Source organism: Artemia sp. Qi Xiang Cuo, chromosome 11 (assembly GCF_049724085.1).
Source record: "Artemia sp. Qi Xiang Cuo chromosome 11, ASM4972408v1, whole genome shotgun sequence".
Taxonomy (NCBI): domain Eukaryota; kingdom Metazoa; phylum Arthropoda; class Branchiopoda; order Anostraca; family Artemiidae; genus Artemia; species Artemia sp. Qi Xiang Cuo.
The window spans coordinates 53,366,545-53,386,897 of NC_142804.1; the positions used below are offsets into that span (position 1 = coordinate 53,366,545).

General features: G+C 37.2%; 1 protein-coding gene and 2 non-coding genes across 3 annotated transcripts in view; 1 reads left to right on the forward strand and 2 right to left on the reverse strand.

Annotated features, from left to right (window-relative positions):
- Positions 1–20,353, forward strand: part of LOC148947138 (uncharacterized) — a 71,163-nt gene that overhangs the window by 31,211 nt on the left and 19,599 nt on the right. The window contains exon 10 of the mRNA XM_089096518.1: positions 2,582–2,689. Coding sequence (XP_088952644.1) covers positions 2,582–2,689 — 108 coding nt within the window. The remainder of the gene's footprint in view (positions 1–2,581; positions 2,690–20,353) is intronic.
- On the reverse strand, positions 9,015–9,096 carry TRNAS-UGA (transfer RNA serine (anticodon UGA)). The gene has a single exon. It is a non-coding gene; the product is annotated as a tRNA-Ser (tRNA).
- TRNAS-AGA (transfer RNA serine (anticodon AGA)) lies at positions 10,135–10,216 on the reverse strand. The gene has a single exon. It is a non-coding gene; the product is annotated as a tRNA-Ser (tRNA).

Genomic DNA, 20,353 nt, shown 5'->3' on the forward strand with positions numbered 1-20,353 from the left:
TTTTTTTCATTCTCACTGAGAAAACCATAAACCACGTGGTTCTCGTCGGCCTATTGAGGCCTTTCTACTTGTTTATTTAACTCTAGACACTACTAAGTGGCGACCTTTACTTTTAACACTAATAACCGCACTCATATAACCCTAATATCTTGTTTTGATCTTGTCAGTCTTCGGTTTACAATAACATAATAAGATTAGCTGTCTTACCATTGTGTGAATACCATGTTAACTTATGGGGCATTTTATGACTAAATACTTTATTGGTTATAATTAGATTGTTATACCTACAAAATTGCAGCGGTCTTTAACCATTACTGTTTTCTTTTCCAACAATAAATTTACCTTGGCTAGGATATCATCTATCCCTATTTCTACCGACCCAGGCATTAAAGTCTCCTAATAGAAATGTCATATTTCTGTCTGGGACCCGGTGTATTTGTTCCTGTAGCTGTAAGTAAAATTCACCTGAGGCACTGCTATCAGTTCTGCCTGGGTATGTACTACTATGACTGATACCCTGCACTGTGTTGTCATAAAATGAGCCATTAGCATTCAATTATTTATATCTTCCCAACCTAAACAAGACTTTGTAGCTTCTTTATGCATCGTGAGCCATATTCTCCGCCTTTGCACCACATCCTTCCTGCCTTAGTAAATATATTCTATGTCTCCTAATTTCATATTTTCCACCCCTGGGATTTGAGTATTTGAAACTCCTAATAAGTCCAGGTCGAAGCGTCTGAATTCGTTGATCAAGACGTCGATACGATAATTGTTTTTTAACGTTGTAACATTCCATGTCACAATTTTCATATTCTTTAAATCATTGAAATTGAAAAAAAAACAATGGTCCCACAACCAGTGAAGGATGGGAACTAACACATCTTCTCATGTCTAAATGAAGCTCTTAAGCCAGGTTAGAACCAGACAGCAAGAAATCCCTGGGACCTCCAGTTGAATGGAGGCTTTGTGCAATCCTGGGCCCATCTTAGTCATAACATGGATTTTCTACACTTGGCGATGCTCTTCTATTAACAAGAGTCGAAATCCTGCACAGACAACCTCAAGTGTTTTACCTTTGGCTTGTTATATATTCACGCCAACAAATATTATGCTACTATGGGTAGGCGACCTATAATAGATAACTTGGTTAGGAAGGGGTTTTTCAGCCCAAATAAGCCCACCAAAACAGACCAGACCCAAATGAATTAGTCATTAATCAGAAGCCAGAGCAAATGCTTTGTTGTTCACAGTTTTGGTTTGGAAAACTCGGGAAAGATCCACCCTGATGCCACTATGAGGCCACAAGCAGGATTTCCCTGCCGGGGATAGGGATAGAGAAAGGAATTTATGACGGGCAGAAACCTCAAACCATCACATAGCACCGGAACAGTTCCAACCTTTAATACCCAACCTATCCTTGTCAGGGCATAAATATCAATCCAAAATCCAAATGGGTTTTGAATTAAGGTAGTGAGGCCTTACTGGAATACCATATTGCACCAGCACTCTTCTATTGGCAGTTTAGTCTCCTATTTTTTAACAGTGCCTTCTGAATTTTTGAAGTTTTAGGATTTTATTAATTTGTATCTTAAAGCATTAGCTAGTAAAAATAGCCTTCTAAATAGACATTAAAGTTCTAAGGAGACGCAGTTTATTCATGACATGAAGACATGAAGAGTACATTTGAAACATGACAAACATAAATGATCTTGTTTAAGGTATCAAACTGTAAATAAACAGGATTATTATGAATGAAAAAGTGAACCCTAAAATAAACAGAAATTGCAACAAACAGTGAAGTTAAACTAAAAGAAAAATGCGAAATTACTGCAAATAAATGCAGTGTAGCTGCTCCCCTCAAATGCTCCAAATTGGTTAAACATTTTGTGCTAAGTATTGAAAATAAAGAAATTTTTGAGAAGTTTCCTTTCAATATAATAAAAGCCAAAGTACTGCTCAAACCGGTCATTTTTTTTTTTTTTGAGAAAAAATTGAATAAATTCTCTGCAATTATTTATTTAAATTTATAAGTAAAAAAGATGAAATGCTTTGAGGATGTTTGTATACCAGCCTCAAAAGTAAGACTATAAAAAAAGAGAAAACAAAAATCGTAATATTTGAGGCTTTTAATCCCTAATGGACAGGTGGGATGTTCACACTGACGGATCCGGGGGGACCCCGACATCCCCGGATTTTTTTCTGGCGCCCTCATTCCTTGTTTTTTTCTGTTTTTTATTCTTTTTTTTTTTTAATAAATTTGTCGATTTGGTCGGTTATTGGGGCCCGTATCACATTGGGTCCCCCAAAAGTTTGCTTATTGGTGCCCTTACCACATTGCCCCCCCCCCCCAATATTTTTCTGTAGAGCTTGCTGGATCTTCATCTGCCTCCATACGTGCCACTGGCATGCAGAATGTCCTATTGGATAAAAAAAGGCTTATTAACCCTGTTCCAAAATATACCATGGTTAGGTAGATTTTTAAGCCTGATGCTCAGAAGCCCTATAGATCAATTTAGTCAAGTAAGTAGCCTATGTCCTTTTCTTGATGATTGTCTAATATCACATATTTCTGTTTTAGGACTGCATTGGTGTTCTAAACAATAACGTATTCTTCCATTATATGGATTGCAAGAAACAAAAACAACTTTCACAGGAAGCAAGAATATTCTACAAGAAAATCAAAATGGTATTGATATGTTTTAATGTATTTTATGGCAGCTACTATTTAGGAGGTTTTTCAGGAAGGATACGATCATTCCTTATTGGACCCATTCTGTCAGATCTCCATCGTCGGTTCGTACGGCGGTATATAAAGCAACAATAATGCTAGTAATCTTGTCTGGAAGTCCATGATATAGTAGTATTCTCCATAGTGTTTCCCTATGTACAGAATCGAACACCTTTAAGAAATCAATAAACACTATTGATATTTCAGTTTTCCACTCGTTCGATTCTTTAATTAGAATTCTTAGGCTGAATATCAGATCAGCACAAGATCTACCTGACCAAAACCGTGTTGCTCATCTCTCAGAATCTCGTCAATTCTCGACTGAATGCGATTCAGGAGTATTTGGTAGAGAACTTCACTTCCTATGGACTGTAGAGTGATACCTCTCCAATTGTTACAATTCACGGTTCGACCTGTCTTAAAATGTTTTATAATAACTCCTTTCTTCTAATCAGTTGGGACACTCTTGGATTCCTAAATCTGATTCAAAATTTCGTAGAAAGGCTTCGTCAAGGCCGAGGCGCTATATTTTAATAGTTCAGGCTGTACACCATCAATTCCAGATGCTTCGCCGTTTTTCAGGTTGCGTTGTACGGTTTTTACTTCCAGTAGGCTAATGGGTTCAACGTTAATTCCAAGATCGAAGAGCGGAACGCTGGGCAGAGGCTCCATGGGATTCACAAGGGAGGAAAGTTTAGTACTTCGTTGAAGTATTCTCTCCATCTGTTATCAATATCTTCTTTCCTCGTAAGTAGTTCGCCAGTCTTGCTTTCAACAGCGCATGTCGGCTTTTGGAAGTTGCCAGTGATCTCTTTGGTTATTTGATACACCGTTCTACTGTTGCCTTTGCTGGCAGCCGCCTCAGCTTTGGCTGCTTTTGTCTCCAAAAACCAACGTCTGTCATTTCTTGTGGACTGCTTTACAGCTTTGTGGATTTGTTTATATTGGGCCTTGAGTTGGTTTTTGTAGTAAGGGGTGACGTTACTATCACAGCTGTCTAGCTGGATCTTAATTTCTCTCCTGCCTTGCATGATTTTCCACGAGCCATCGCTGATCCACTGTTTACTCTTCGTTTTTGCATAACCAACCGACTCTTCAGTGGCTCCCCTTACACATTCCACAATTAAATTCCACTTCTCATCCACTGGAACACCGTTTTCATTACATTTCATTTATAGTAAAGAACGAACTCTAGCCTCTACTAACTCGATCTGGGTTGCAGTGGTAGCTTGCAACCTAGTAAGAGATTATCATTATATCCGGGTTGTAGCGGTTGCTAGCAACCTAGTAAGAGACGATGACGCCCCATAGTAAAAGATTAAATAAGTCATAACTTCTAAGACTAGAATCAGATCAAAAACGAATTACACAGTTAGAACCGCCTTGTCCGAACCTTTATATAGGAAACTTATAGTCCCTTGGATTGAAGAACAAGGGAAATGTACTGGCTACAGTTGAAACGCCGCACCGCGGGTAAGATACCGCCAGGCTGCTGCCAGTATGATGGTGGCGGCGCGCCGCCAATATAATCACTTTTGACTGCGAATAATAATATGTTGAACTGCCTTTATCAAAAAACAGCGTAAATTTAAAAAAGGTTTGGGCCTATCAATGAGATAAAACATTCACAAGTCGCTGGCTGGAAACTGGTCTTCTTTGTTGTTCATCAAGAGAAGTAGAAATCTGGTAGAAACGAAATGGCTGTGGCGTTTCAGAACCCTTGCATAATACGAGTAGTTGAAGTATCTATTAGCTATGTATTCTTAACATAAATAATTATCAAAATTAGTAGTTTTTTTCATCGAGCATTACTGCATATAAAACTTCAAATACCGTATCACAAAATTCGTCAGTTATCTGGGTAAAAACTTTGAATATAACTTTGAACTTAGAAGCTTAATTTTTTCTTAGTTCCTTTTGCCTACATCTGTTTTGTCAAATTTAAAACATTTGAAATGGGTGACTTTTGTTTTGATTGTTTTTTTTTTTTTTGCTCTTTTGGATTACCAATAAGCCTTATTTTATTAAAAAATTGTTTTCAATAAAAATTTAAAAAAAATGCATTTAAAGTTTTTTTGGCTTCTTTATAGAATATATGTCATGTAGGCTAAGGCTGAACTGCTGCTTTTTTGTCGCTTTCGGCTGCTCTTTTGGATATTATTCATTTTTTGTTTTGGGGATTCATTCCAAATTATAAACTGATAAATACCTAATATCAGTCAAATTATAAACTGTATCTAAAAGGAGTAAATTTATCAAATTGAAAAATACATGATGAACACCTTACATGAGAAAGATTTAATTACAATGACACAAAAAACACTTAATAGTTTATTGGCTATGAAGAAAAATGAAGTGCCAGCTATTTTCTTAGGTAAAAAATGAAAAGCTCATCCGTTTTAAGTGCAATTAAATGAAATAATATGCAGACTGAAGTAGCTCCAGGAAGATGTTGAAATGTTCATCCTAGTTCGTCACTTTTAATCCAAGCAAAATATTAGGACACTTAGTATCAGTTATTGAGTTTAAGCTTTGATTTCCAAATGCTCACAAGAATTACCAAATTTAAGAAAGTCGCAACAATAAGTCACCTGTGGTCAAAATACTTAGACTCCTCTTTGATCCCCACCCAGGCTCAAAGCTTCTGCTATGGTCATTTCCATGGAAATCTCAAAAGAGTTTCTTTTTAAAATATCTTTCAAGCGTAGTTAGGGGTATTTAGACTTTTTTGCTTTTCTTCAAAGCTTTGAAAAAAGTGTTATAATATTCCAAATGTTAAATTTGTGCATATTTTTGGTCATCATGTGTGGGGCGATCGAAATTTTTAATCCACTGTAGATACGTAAGAATGTTGCAACATCTAGTACCCTGAGGTCATAAGACTGTCAAAGACTCCTCCTTGAACCTCCCAAATTGAAAGCTTTTATTATGACCTGGCCTTTTAAGTAACTTGGGCTCTGGACCAAGGGCTCCATTGTTACTCGAGCGCAACGTTAGGTGGGGAAGTCGATTTCGCTTTCGTCACACCGATTCGTTTTAGTGTGAATCTGCCTGGTACATATGAATGAATGTTTTCAAAGTAAACCCGTTTCATCAATAGGAAAAAAAACCGGATTGGACGCATATGTCCCTTTCTCTTTGGACGATAAAAACAAGCATGTGCTGTATCAAGTATAACTCACGAAAATCTTGTTAATGTTTGTCAAATTTTCAACTTTTCGGCATCCCTGCTCTCAATTAAAAAAAAAAAAAAATCAAGGTACTATCACTTAAATATAATAACTCCCTAGGTCCCCCTTCTGGATACCTTCTTGATAGGATACCGTCTCTGCTTTAAATAAAAAAAAAAAATTAACTTATTGGCACCCCTGCTTTAAAAAAAAATCGAGGTTTTATCATTTAAATATGATAGCTCAATACCCCCCCCCCCCTCTGGATACCACCTTGATAGGATGCCGTCTCTGCTTTAAATTAAAAAAATGAACTTCTTGGGATCCCTGCTTTCAATAAATAAAATTTCGAGCTATTATCAATTAAATATAATACCTCCCCCTCCCTTCTGGATACCACCTTGATAGGATACCGTCTCAGCTTTCATTAGAAAAATAATTTACTGAATAATTAACAAGGTCACTATATGGTTCAAACAAACACACAAAATAACGTTAAACAGCTTAGTGTTCCTTGAAAAAAAAATTGAGGGTATGAGTAAAGGGGTACAAAGACAACAACAAAAATATCGAAATTATTCAGATATACCTCAAATTCTTGGAAAACTGAGTGATAGATTCGCCATGGCATTCCCTAAGATCCAAAGAATCGAAATAAAAGGGAGCTCACACAAAAGCCAAATAAAGCTAGTATCCTATGAAAAATCGCAAAATAGCCAAGACAATGAACAAGTCCTAATGGGGGGCCCTGGGTCTATCAAAATATTTCAATGGTTTCCCAGGGAATTTGATATCATTTTCTTCTGTCTCCACTTTAAATGAAAAAAATAATTATCTTTTTGACATCCCTGCTTTCAATAAAAAAATAAGGTAGCCTATTATCATTTAAAAATGACAGCCCCCTATCCCCCTCCCCTATAGGCAAAAATTTACAATTTATTTATGAATCATATTTTTGGGGTAACTTCTGGTTCAATCTTTAATTCCCCAACCTTGTACATAGCCTAGTCTATAGCTAAATTTTGTCTCAACCAAAGGCTGTTTTTTTTTTTGGGGGGGGGGGTAAAAATTTTACGGAAAGAATATTGTATTTTAAATAAGATGTCAAATAATTGTGTATAAAAAATTAAGAAAATATTATCTAAAAAAAGCAAAAAAAAAAAAAAAAAATCTGGAAACTTACAATTCAGCTGTAGAAACAATCTGTCAGCTGTCAATTTCAAAATCCAACAAAAGGCTGAAGCTGTATAGTAGTGAATGTGTTCTATAATTCTATTTAACTTGAAAATAAAATTATTGGCTACAAATGATGTAAGAAATAGCGATTGGGAAACTGCATTCGAAATTATTTAAACTCATTTCATAAAGACGATACTTTTTTGTCAACATATGAAGAACTGTGTATATTGCAATATTTGCAATAGCATATTGCATCTGTCTGGTTTTTATGCAAAGTAACAAAAGAGACGAAAAATTAATGAACAAGAGAGCAGTGAAGAATTATGGTATACAAAGTAATATTTGGCGGGGACAGTCACTGGTGATAAATCACTAGGGGTGGCACCGTGATTGCGTGATTTTCAGGGATTCGGGGAACAAAATTTTTTTCGGGGTGACGCATAGATTTTCGGGGAAATACCCGAAAATTTGGGGATAGTGCAAGCTCTGCTTGATTTCTTATCAGGAAAATCGAAATACTAAACCACACGAGAAGGAAAAGCTCCGACTTTGCTGTTGACGCAATAAAGAATTGCCGTAAAAATAATTTAAAGTCGACCGAACGCCGCCGCCTCTGCCGGCGGCGGCGTGCCTGTGGCGCGCCGGCGGCATTACGACACTTCGGCGGCGTTTGACCGGGCCTCTCGTTGGCGGCGGTCGGTCGATACGCCGGCATGGCGCCGGGGTCTATACCTGTAGCCCATAGTAATTTAATGGTTATAAGGAATCATTATATAGATGATGATGCAAAACATACTTATCTTTAGATAAGATAGTATTACACAAATGGCACAAATTTATTTTAATTATTGATATATATATAGTATATAAAAAAGATAGTTACCCTCATTGTGGTTGCAGTGGTAAATGTAACCTAGTAAAAGATGAACACGTCCTTTAGTGAACAAGAAATAGCCCTAAGCCCGTAAAAATGGTTTTAGGTCAAAATTATAGTAAAGAACGAACTCAAGCCCAAGGAAACTCAAGCCCAAGTTGGGATAAATCAAGTGGAATAAGTTGAAACCTTCAGGGCAATTTGGGATGAATCAAAAGACAGTAAATACATATAGGTTGTTAAAAGGGTATATCGGCAATATCTCAAAAATCGCAAGGGGGATTAAGTTGAAACTTTTGGAGAATGGTGAATGTGATGTTGGGCTAAATGGGCTAAAGGAAAAGACAATGAGTGCATCAAAGTTGTCAAAATGGCATATCTATATTATCTTAGAAACGGCTAAGGATATTAAATAGAAAACTCCAGGGTATGGAGAGAGGGGGGTTGAACTAACCGTGTGCGTTGTGGTTTTTATAATACACAAAGGATCGATATATGTTATATAAAGGATCAGTCTAGTTAATCATAAATTGGGATTACGTAAGTCTCATTTGTATCATGAATGTAGACATGGCTGAAACCTAGTAAAGAACAAAGTGTTGCTCATGTTGGACTTAGTTAGATGCCTTATTCTCTGATTTTTGTCTCTTATTATTCCAAATAAGAAAAAGCCATAGGCTTTTTCCTGTCTGTGATTTTATATTAATCAGGATTGCATAGGTATTACTAGTTATGACGGTGGGTGTCATGTAGTTTTCTTTCTAAGAATTCTACGTTTCAGCTCCTGTTTAGCCTATTGTAATCTTAATTTACGCACGCGTGCAGGAATTTCTCAACATTGACAGCTATTCGTAAAGAAACCTGACAATAGAAAAAATCGACGACGTTGGGATTCGAACCCACACGTTCAGAGAACATTAGATTTGCAGACCAGCGCCTTTACCTCTCGGCCACTTCATCATAAAGTTAATTATAAAAATAATGATGAAAAAAAATTAAAAGTAATAGAATATAATGATAATAATTAAATTATAAAAATAAAGCTAACTATAAAATAAATCGACGAGGATGGGATTCGAACCCACACGTGCAGAGCACATTAGATTTCAAGTCAAACGCCTTAACCACTCGGCCACCTCGTCTTATTCAGTTAAGCTAATTATATAGTTTTTGCTTATCCTGGTTGCAGTGGCAGCTAGCTACCTAGTAAGAGACGATCACATGCAATGTTAAGAAATAGAGTCGGATCCTAAAATATAAAAATAGAGTCGGATCAAAACAGAAAGTACACCATTATAACCGCCTTGTCCGAAACCCTTGTTTAAAAAACTTTCTTTCCCTTGGCTTGATTAGCGAGAGAAATATATTGCCTAAACGGCATCTTTTTTTCTCTTTTTTTCTTTTCCACAGATAGCTTGACACTGGAACATCGTAGAGAGTTGTTCAGTGGCTTATTTTAAAGGAAATTTGTAGATCTAGTGTGATTTGTAATTAAAAGAAATATTTTCAAAGTAGAATCAATTTGATATGAAAAACTTCATTTTTCATGTACAATTTTGATCAATGACTACAGTATACAAAGGCTCGATCAACGGATAAAGCTGAAACCTAGTAAAGGAGAATTATGCAGCAGTACCATTGCATATAATTACATAAAGGATCGATTTAGTTTAATATAAGTGGGGACTTTGTAAGTTTCATTGGATATAGCTGGAATTTTAAAGTAAAGAATGAATAGTAAAGCCTATAGGCCTAATAACTGCTGAATAATAATTTGTTTATATATTTGTTTCTGATATTTTATAATCCAATCTATTGTAATCTTAATTTACGCACGCGTGCAGGATTTCTGAACAAATTACAGCTATTCGTAAAGAAATCTGACAATAGAAAAAATCGACGACGTTGGGATTCGAACCCACACGTTCAGAGAACATTAGATTTGCAGACCAACGCCTTAACCTCTCGGCCACATCATCATAAAGTTATTTATAAAAATAATGATAAAAAAATAATTAAAAGTAATAAAATGTAATGATAATAATTAAATTATAAAAATAAAGCTAACTATAAAATAAATCGACGAGGATGGGATTCGAACCCACGCGTGCAGAGCACATTAGATTTCTAGTCAAACGCCTTAATTAAATTATAAAAATAAAGCTAACTATAAAATAAGTCGACGAGGATGGGATTCGAACCCACACGTGCAGAGCACATTAGATTTCTAGTCAAACGCCTTAACCACTCGGCCACCTCGTCTTATTCAGTAAAGCTAATTATATAGTTTTTGCTTATCCTGGTTGCAGCGGCAGCTAGCAACCTAGTAAGATACGATCAAATGCAATGTTAAGAAATATGATAACCCATAACTCCTAAAAATAGAGTCGGATCAAAACAGAAAGTACACCATTATAACTGCCTTGTCCGAAACCCTTATTTATAAAACTTTCTGTCCCTTGGCTTGATTAGCGAGAGAAATATATTGCCTAAACGACATCTTTTTTTCTCTTTTTTTCTTTTCCACAGATAGCTTGGCACTGGAACATCGTAGAGAGTTGTTCAGTGGCTTATTTTAAAGGAAATTGGTAGATCTAGTTCCATTTGTAATTAAAAGAAATATTTTCAAAGTAGAATCAATTTGATATGAAAAACTTCATTTTTCATGTACAATTTTGATCAATGACGACAGTATACAAAGGCTCAATCATCGGATAAAGCTGAAACCTAGTAAAGGACAATTATGCAGCAGTACCATTGCATATATTTACATAAAGGATCGATTTAGTTTATTATAAGTCGGGACTTTGTAAGTTTCATTGGATATAGCTGGAATTTTAAAGTAAAGAATGAATAGTAAAGCCTATAATAACTGCTGAATAATAATTTGTTTATGATATTTTATAATCCAGTCTGGGTTGCAGCGGTAGCTAGCAACTATGTAAGAGATGATCACGTCCCTTCATAAAAATTACAGTAACCCATAACTCCTAAAAATAGAATCAGATCAATACAAGAAGTAAATTATTAGAACCGGCTTGTCTCTATATAGGAAACTTACCGTCTCTTTTCTTGAAAAACAAGGAAAATATATTGGCTTGATAATCAAGAAAAGTGTCTGATACCACGATATTCTGCATATACATCATCATTTCTCTCCTCAGATAGCATGGCCCTGGAACATTATAGGGAGCTGTTTAATCGCTCATTTTGAAGGAAATTGATGTGGTTAAAAATTATTTTTAATTAAAAAAAAATAATTTTTTAAATCTAATCATTTTTTATGAAAAACCCCATTTTTCATGTACAAGATTGATCAATGACGTCATAGTCGTAGGTTATTAGTATTTAGTAATTATAACGAATCCGGGTTGCAGCGGTAGCTAGCAGCCTAGTAAGAGACGATCACGCCCCATAGTAAAAAATGAAATAGGTCATAACTCCTGAAACTAGAAGCATATCAGAAAACAAAGTACACTGTTAGGACCGCCTTGTTCGAAACCTATATATAGGAAACTTACAGTCTCTGGGCTTGAACAACAGGGGAAATATACCGATTTGAAAATCAAGAAAAGTGGCTGGAACCATGATACTCTGCATATACCGCATTTTTTTTTCTCCTTTTCCTCAGATAGCGGGGCACTGGAACATCATAGAGAGTCAAGAAAAAGCTCAAATTGTCTGCGTTCACATATATAAGCCTGTATATATGTGAGCAATAATTGTACGTGCAGGGGTAAGTGGTATATGCAGTTTAGGGTATAAGGTGGGACATAGTACTTATCTGCCATCTAGCATTCTTTAAAAAATCCAATAAAGTTACCTAGTATAGTTCATTTACTGACGGACATGACAGTTTTATCATTTTGGTAAGTTGCTATTTTCGTTTTTGAGAAAATCGATCTCAAAGTTTCGGCTATACTCCCAAAAAAATATTTGGGTAATTGTTTTTTGTGCTTTATTTTGTTATTGTTTGCAGAAATTGTGTGTGTAAGATAGCAAACGAAAGCTAAAACATCAGGTCATGTCGTGTGGCCATCTTGTGGAAAAACATGCAACAGTAAGAAAAATCAGACACAATGTGCAAGTAGAGGTCGCATGGTATATAGTGGGACAAGGACAAGTGGTATGTAGTGGGGCATGATATACCACATGTTGGAACCTTCAGTTTTTGTTTTTTAAGATAAATGTCCTTTCTTTTTTTTTCTTTTTTTTTTGTAATTATCCCCTTTCTTCTTTGTCGTAATCTTTAGTTTTCTCTCAATAGCGATAACACCATTTTCTTTTTCTTTTATTGCGTGGGCAGTTAAAGTCACAAATTGTAACTGCGTAGTTCTACGAGTGAGTCAATTTTGGTTGAAATTGATGGGGAGAGAAAAGGGTAATAAAGTTGATTCATTTGAGGTGATGTTGCAAACAGTGAGGGGTTGCATTGGTTGGAAATAGCATGTTTACGGATAGAATCTACCCACAGCCCATAGGCGGCTTTGCCGTTCTAGGGATAATGTTTTGTAATTATATTCAGGTCTTATATTGAGTTCAGAGAATACCACAAGTCTCACAACTCTCTCTTTCTCTCTCTCTCTCTCTCTCTCTCTCTCTCTCTCTCTCTCTCTCTCTCTCTCTCTCTCTCTCTCTCTCTCTCTCTCTCTCTCTCTCTCTCTCTCTCTCTCTCTCTCTCTCTCTCTCTCTATCTCTCTCTCTCTCTCTCTCTCTCTCTCTCTCTCTCTCTCTCTCTCTCTCTCTCTCTCTCTTTTTCTCTGAGTGGCGTAGGCATGTTATTAACATCCTCATCCCCCCCCCCCCTCCCGGCAACACCGTATGAATTCTTACAGTTCGAATTTGCTACTATTCTTACGCCTGAAGAAGCATCACTCTCTCAATACCTGCTGCAAGCGAGCAGAATGTGTTATGGTCTGACCAGTTGAGACACCAGAACCCTTGCTTACAACTACGCCGTTGCAAACAACAAGACTGTCCAAGACAATTGTACAAACTCCAAAGAAGCCGGCATAGACTGACTAGCTGGATTTCGGGCTCGAAACCCAGAGCTTTCACCTAGAAAGCCAGAGGCGATAAGTTTGATGTGTGCCACAACCATTAACAAGCACAATGTACAGGAGTTTTTCTCCAACTTGCAGTCAGGTTTGAAAAAAATTCCATTTACAACAAGCAACATTTTCAACTGTGATGATACCTCAGTCACCACTGTTCATGTTCCTCCAAAGGTTTTTGCCGAGAAGGGTAGGAAAATAGTGGGCAAAGTAACCTCAACTGAGCGTGGCGTGCTTGTGACTATGGTTGGAACCGACGAACTTGAAGTAGTTCTCAAACAGACGAGTTCCCCCATTGCTGTTATCACAGAATGTTGGGATATTAACGATGAAACCGGGCATATCAAGGGGTACAAGTGTTTTTTTAATACGAGACGCGACCGAGGGATTAACCGACGAGGCGGTGGGGTCGGACTGTACTTTCGGGAAGACTTACCTTGTAAATTACTAAGTCAGCCCAGTGAATCATGCCATGAAGTAATTTGGGTCGAATGCAAACCAAAGCGCCTATCAAAGCGATATTCGTGCTTGGTTGTAGCTGCAGTTTACTACCCCGAAAGTGCAAAGAACAGAAAAGAACTGATCCAGTATATCCAAAACTGCACTGATGACCTACGCCGCAGACACGCAGCGCCTGCTTTTGTAATCGCTGGTGATTTCAATCAGACTAATAAGGCATGGGTCTCCAGCATGCTTGACCTTAAGCAAGTTGTCTCAATCCCTACTCACGTCAGTGGTAGTATATTAGATCTTATTTTAACGAACATTCCCGATTATTACGAAGTACCCTTCTCTCTCGGTCCGTTGCATAACTCTGACCATAACACACTTCTTTGGAAGGCCAAAGTTGGCCTTCCAGCACCACGTAAAGTAAAAATTACCACTCGACCTATGACTAAAGAGGCAATTCGTTCCTTTGGACAGTGGATTGGGACGTTTGACTTTGATGAGATTTGCTCTATGACAGATATCGACCAGAAAGTTGATACTTTCAACTCTTTGCTGTCATGTAAATATCACGAACATTTCCCTGAGAAAAAAATAACTGTTAGTGATACTGACAAACCTTGGGTAACACCCGATCTAAAGAAGCTTATCTTAACTCGCTGCCAGTTACATCGCAGTGGGGATATTGTTCAAGCAAACAAACTTCGTAACCGCATTGTTAAACTGTTACGAGCAGCGCAGAAAAGGTACGTTCATGACAAAGTCTCGCCTCTCCTTCAAGGTGAGCCCCGTAGGTGGCACTCTGAAGTCAAGCGTCTTACCGGTAAACGTACCACCAGTGAAATTAAGATACAGAAAGACGACAAAACGCTGATAAAATCAGCCGAAGTGAACGCCTTTTTCACCTCAATCTGTACTACTCACCCGTCCTTCACTGAAGCCGAAATCGAAGCCCTCATTGCTGACGTCTCTGAAGATACAATCGTTGAAGTATCAGAGTTCGCGGTGTATAAAGAACTTCAAAAGTTAAAAAGCAACTGTGCTTCTTACCCAGGAGAATTGCCAGTTAAACTTTTAAGAGAATATTCTATGTTTTTAGCAAAACCACTCTCATCAGTGATCAATCAGTCGTTCAAGGAGCACAAATTCCCGAGTGCTTGGAAAAAGCCTACGTCCGCGTCTTACCTAAAGTCAAAGACCCGAAGTCCTGCAATCAGCTTCGTCCGATTTCTATTACGCCTAATATGGCTAAAGTGACTGAATCTTTTATTTATAGAGAGCTCCTAGCCCAAGTTCAGCCAGCCCTAGATCCGTTTCAGTACGGCTGCTTGAAAGGGAGTAGTACGACGCATTATCTAGTACGTCTCTACCACCTGATTACCGAGTGGTTGGACAAAGGCAGTAGCCTCGTTGACCTGCTTTTAGTCGACTATCGTAAGGCTTTTGACTTGATCCGCCACTATACAGCAGCAAATAACCTCAAAAAGATGGGCGCTAGGAAGCATATTTTGCTCTTAGTTGTTGACTTCCTGCGTAACCGCTGTCAGTGTGTCTATGCTCTCTTCCCTAGTGACTTAAACTCTGAGTGGGCTGAACTAACGTGTGGCGCACCACAAGGCACTAAGCTGGCAGCTCTTTTGTTTTTAGCGGTAATTAACTACATTATCCTCGAGTTTGAAGACAGATTCAAATACGTGGACGATCTCTCCCTACTTCTGAAATATCTTGCTGAAAAGTCAGACGTGTATCCCCAGTTCAGCAGTGAGATCAGGAACTCTTTTCTCGAGGCGTGTAGCATTAACGACCTCCAGCTTAATATGAATAAAACAAAAGTCATGAGGTTTAATCCGCTTAAGCGTGACCTCTCATGCCCGGTTCCTTGGTACCCTACTACCTCAACCTCAGTGATTCTCGGGGTTACTTTCAGTGATGACTGTTCATTTAGCGCGCACATCGCCGGTCTGGTGAAAAAAGGTAGTTACGCATTACAGTCGCTAATTACCTTGCGCCGACTGGGTTTCTCACAAAGTCAGCTGAAGACGGTTTACGTCACGTATGTGCGCCCAATCCTTGAATATGCGTGTCCTGTGTGGGGCCCTCAGGCTCATAATATTGAATACCTAAGTGAAGATCTGGAAGCCATTCAAAAACGGGCAGTGAAAGTGATACTAGGCCCGAAATACAACTCTTATGAGGCTGCCCTTAGTACCTTACGACTGCCAACGTTGCGTGATAGGCGCTTACAGTTAATGTGCAATTTTGGGCAGTCCCTTCTTTCGTCCCAGAAACACCGTTCGTCGCTTCCCCTCCTGCACCTATCACCGCCAACACCCGCCATAAAAATCAACTAGTGCCGCCAAAGTGTCGAACAACCCGTCACAGCAATTCTTTCGTGCCTTTTTTTGTCAGTTATTTAAACCGCCAGTGACCAGTTTTATGTAATGTACTAAACAGCGCCATTTAGTCGGGGCTTCGGCCACGGCTACGATAGTTGTTTATTAATAAATGAGTCTATGAGTCTATGAGTCTATCTCTGCCAGCGGGCAGTACCTTCCCCATACCTTATATTCTCACGCAAGTAATTTCAACCTCACATGCTAACTGGTGCTCCTGCTAACTCTGCTGGAGGAGTTTCAAGACTTACTTGCATACTTCCCCTGAAAACCCGAAGCTTCTGATGATGGACAACCACGAGTCCCACATCTGTTTTGCAGTTGTGCAAGCCACGCCACGTGTACTGAGTGGCAGAGGCAGGAAGAAAGTCTACAAAGATTCTTACTGAAACTCCTGTGAAAAAACAGATTGAAGAACAAGAATCCGAAAGAAACGATAAGAAAGCACGGGGTGACAGGGCTTGAGGACAAGTTGGGACCGTTGGAAGAGCTGGAAAAGCAAATAAAAAGTCAAAGTTTTTGACCAAAACATGAATCTTTTTACTATGTCCCAGAGTATACCACCTCGTGTCCCAAGATATACCACCCCTGGTACTTAGTGGGACAAATGGTATAAGCAGGGACACCCCCCCCCCCCTTTTTCTAGCTATACAAGAAAAATCACAGTTTATGCAGCAGTTCTGGGGCTTTCATTTGAGCTATAAACCATTTTTCTACTCCAATGTTAACCATACATTTTGGAGGTTTTCCAAAATATGTCCCTCCATATACCACTCTCCCCTATATGTTCTATTTCTCGAAAACAGCTCCATATTTTTTTGAAGAAATTGGTATCTTGGGATATTCTCTCTTAAAAAACGGTCTAGATAGGTCAGAAGTCGGAAAAATTCGTTAAGAGCCTTAGTTTTGGTATTTGCAAATGACGTCTTGTACTATGTTAGTGCATCATATAAGCATTTCTTATGACATCGATGGTGATTGGGTTTTGGATTTTGACATGGATAACATCATCAATGCCTACCATACCTTTGAAAATTAAAACCTGGACTGGATAAATCGTTGGAAGAAAAAGAAATTTGGTCTCACCACCTGAACAATTAAAAGAAACAAAGTTTTTGCGTTATATCTTTCATAATGACAAAAGACAAGCCGAGGCAAAAGAAGAAGTTTTTTCCCAGCACCTGAACAATTAAAAGAAATAATGGTGGTCATTAATGCCTACCATAGCTTTGAAAATCAAAAATTTGGACTAGATAAATCGTTGGAAGAAAATGAAGTTTTTGTCCCGCCACCTGAATAATTAAAAGAAACAAAGGTTCGGCGACATGTCTTTCATAATGACAAAAGACAAGCTGAGGCAAAAGTTAAAGGTCCAACAAAAAAAAAGATAATTTTACAAAGGAACTACTTCTAATTTAAGGTCTGTTTGGATGTCATGACATCAAAAAAAAGGCTCAAAGTGTCTCAACTGCAACTTTTCTGGTTGCTATAGCGACAAAAAACACTGACATAAAATCTAAGCGACAAAAAACACTGACATAAAATCTAAGCTATAGATATTATTATATAGATATTATATATTAATATAGATATTATTAAATAATTTAAGATTAAACGCTTCAAATTATTAGTTAATTGAATTACCTACAAACATACTTTTTAGAAAGACCAACTAGGCTATCCTATTCTGTTATATTTATCCCTTTGGTTGATTATTGAAATATCGAGAGAATCCTTATTTTCCTCTAATTAAAAAATAATCCCTTTTATTACTTAATTTTTATATGTTCCCACTAGTCAATAATTGTTCAATTCCCCTACTGAATATAACGGTTATACCACCTTATTGATTGTTGTATTGCTCGACACTCAAATGCAGATAAAACGGACGTTATAACGTTTGGTTGGGCTTATTTGTAAGCTAGAAAAGTTTCTGCTGGCTTCCTTACAATTCTGGGTGGCAACAAAGCAGACAATTTAAGCAACGAAAAAAATCTTTATAACCGCATAACAACCAAAAGAAAAATCATAGAGAAATCCTGGCTTTCAGGTATGGCAAAAAAAAATTTCATTTTGATGTCGTTGGTACTTAAATAGTCAGAACCAGAAGGACCAATATATATATATATATATATATATATATATATATATATATATATATATATATATATATATATATATATATATATATATATATATATATATATATATATATCATAGAGAAATCCTGGCTTTCAGGTATGGCAAAAAAAATTTCATTTTGATGTCGTTGGTACTTAAATAGTCAGAACCAGAAGGACCAAAATATATATATATATATATATATATATATATATATATATATATATATATATATATATATATATATATATATATATATTTTTGGTCCTTCTGGTTCTGACTATTTAAGTACCAACGACATCAAAATGAAAATTTTTTTTTACATACCTGAAAGCCAGGATTTCTCTATGATTTTTCTTTTGATTGTTATGCGGTTATAAAGATTTTTTTCGTTGCTTAAATTGTCTGCTTTGTTGCCACCCAGAATTGTAAGGAAGCCAGCAGAAACTTTTCTAGCTTACAAATAAGCCCAACCAAACGTTATAACGTCCGTTTTATCTGCATTTGAGTGTCGAGCAATACAACAATCAATAAGGTGGTATAACCGTTATATTCAGTAGGGCAATTGAACAATTATTGACTAGTGGGAACATATAAAAATTAAGTAATAAAAGGGATTATTTTTTAATTAGAGGAAAATAAGGATTCTCTCGATATTTCAATAATCAACCAAAGGGATAAATATAACAGAATAGGATAGCCTAGTTGGTCTTTCTAAAAAGTATGTTTGTAGGTAATTCAATTAACTAATAATTTGAAGCGTTTAATCTTAAATTATTTAATAATATCTATATTAATATATAATATCTATATAATAATATCTATAGCTTAGATTTTATGTCAGTGTTTTTTGTCGCTTAGATTTTATGTCAGTGTTTTTTGTCGCTATAGCAACCAGAAAAGTTGCAGTTTCTTGAGCTCTGTGATGATATATCTTTTTTGCTAATTTTTCACAGACAATCTTTATTTTCAAACTCGGTGTCCGGCGAGCGTAAAACTGCATTTGGAGGTGTTTTTCATTAAAAATTGAATTATTGTGTTTTCCTGATTTTTAAAGACGTACATGGCTGTGTAAGTTTCCCAGTGAATGCACTTTTATATGATTTGGCTATTATTGAATACCAAGATTCTCCGCGCCAGCACCGATGTTGTTTGTTTGTTTGTTTCATGCACTTCTGTTCGGCCTGCTGTGCACGTCTCCTCGATTTTATCAGAGCCTTTCAGTGTAATTAGTGTTCCACGTCAAATCTCAGCCATCTGGCTGTCATTCTGTCATAATCAGGAGTCATAATATATTGTGTCAGTCCCAGTTCATAATATATTGTAGGTAGGGGAGTTGATTTTGGCATCGAAGAATTTACCTTGGTATGCAATGTAGGGCTTTATGCAGTTTTTTCAGGAGTTGGCCAGGTGCCTCCCGGTATAAGAGGCAGCAATAATCTAGCTTGTATATTACACCTGCTCTCACAAGCTGGGTGACAGCAGAAAAAGGGGCTCCACTCTTAGATAAATTTAGTATCTACAATAAAGCGACCTAATACTTCCATAGATTTTTTTGTCTTGCCCACGGTGGTGCCTGTGCATGACCCATTATACTTCTGAGTGTAAATGCACCACAATACTTAAAGCAAGCTTTTTTCAATGGCAGTTTTTGTGTCTCATACTTTATACAATAGATTAAAATATGCCTAGCATCCTCTTCCACATTGCAGACCTCACATAAGGGAGAATCTACTGACTTCTATTTAAATAAAACGCTCCTAATTTGAGCATGGCGTGTTCTAAGCCTGAATATACTTATATCCAGGTGCCTCACTGGGTGGAACAGATAAGGAGGTAGGGTACCATAACCATACAATTCAAGGATCTGGCTCTGAGACCTCAGAAAGAAATCCTCTTTCTCCTTCTCCTTGAATGACTTCTCACAATAATATAAGAAATTATTGAATGGATACTGACATACTAAATTCTCCCCATACACTGACATACTAAATTCTCCCCATACCTAGCACCCCGTTTTGAGTTAATTTCAGGGGAATCTTTGGTTCTGATCATATGTTTTAAGAACTTCTTTGTAGATAATGCCATTTGGGATCAACATCTTTCATGTAAAATCTTGTGCTTCTAATTTCTTCATTCTAGTGTTGTCAGTCCCAGTTCATAATATATTGTAGGTAAGGGAGTTGATTTAAGGCTTCGAATAATTTTCCTTAGTATGCAATGCAGGGCTTTATCCAGTTTTTTCAGGAGTTGGGCAGGTATCTCCCGGTATAGGCGGCAACCATAATTTAGCTTGCTTATTACACCTGCTCCACAAGCTGAGTGACAACAGAGAAAGGGGCTCCTCTCTTAGATAAGCAAATAGCATTGACAAAGTCGGCTCT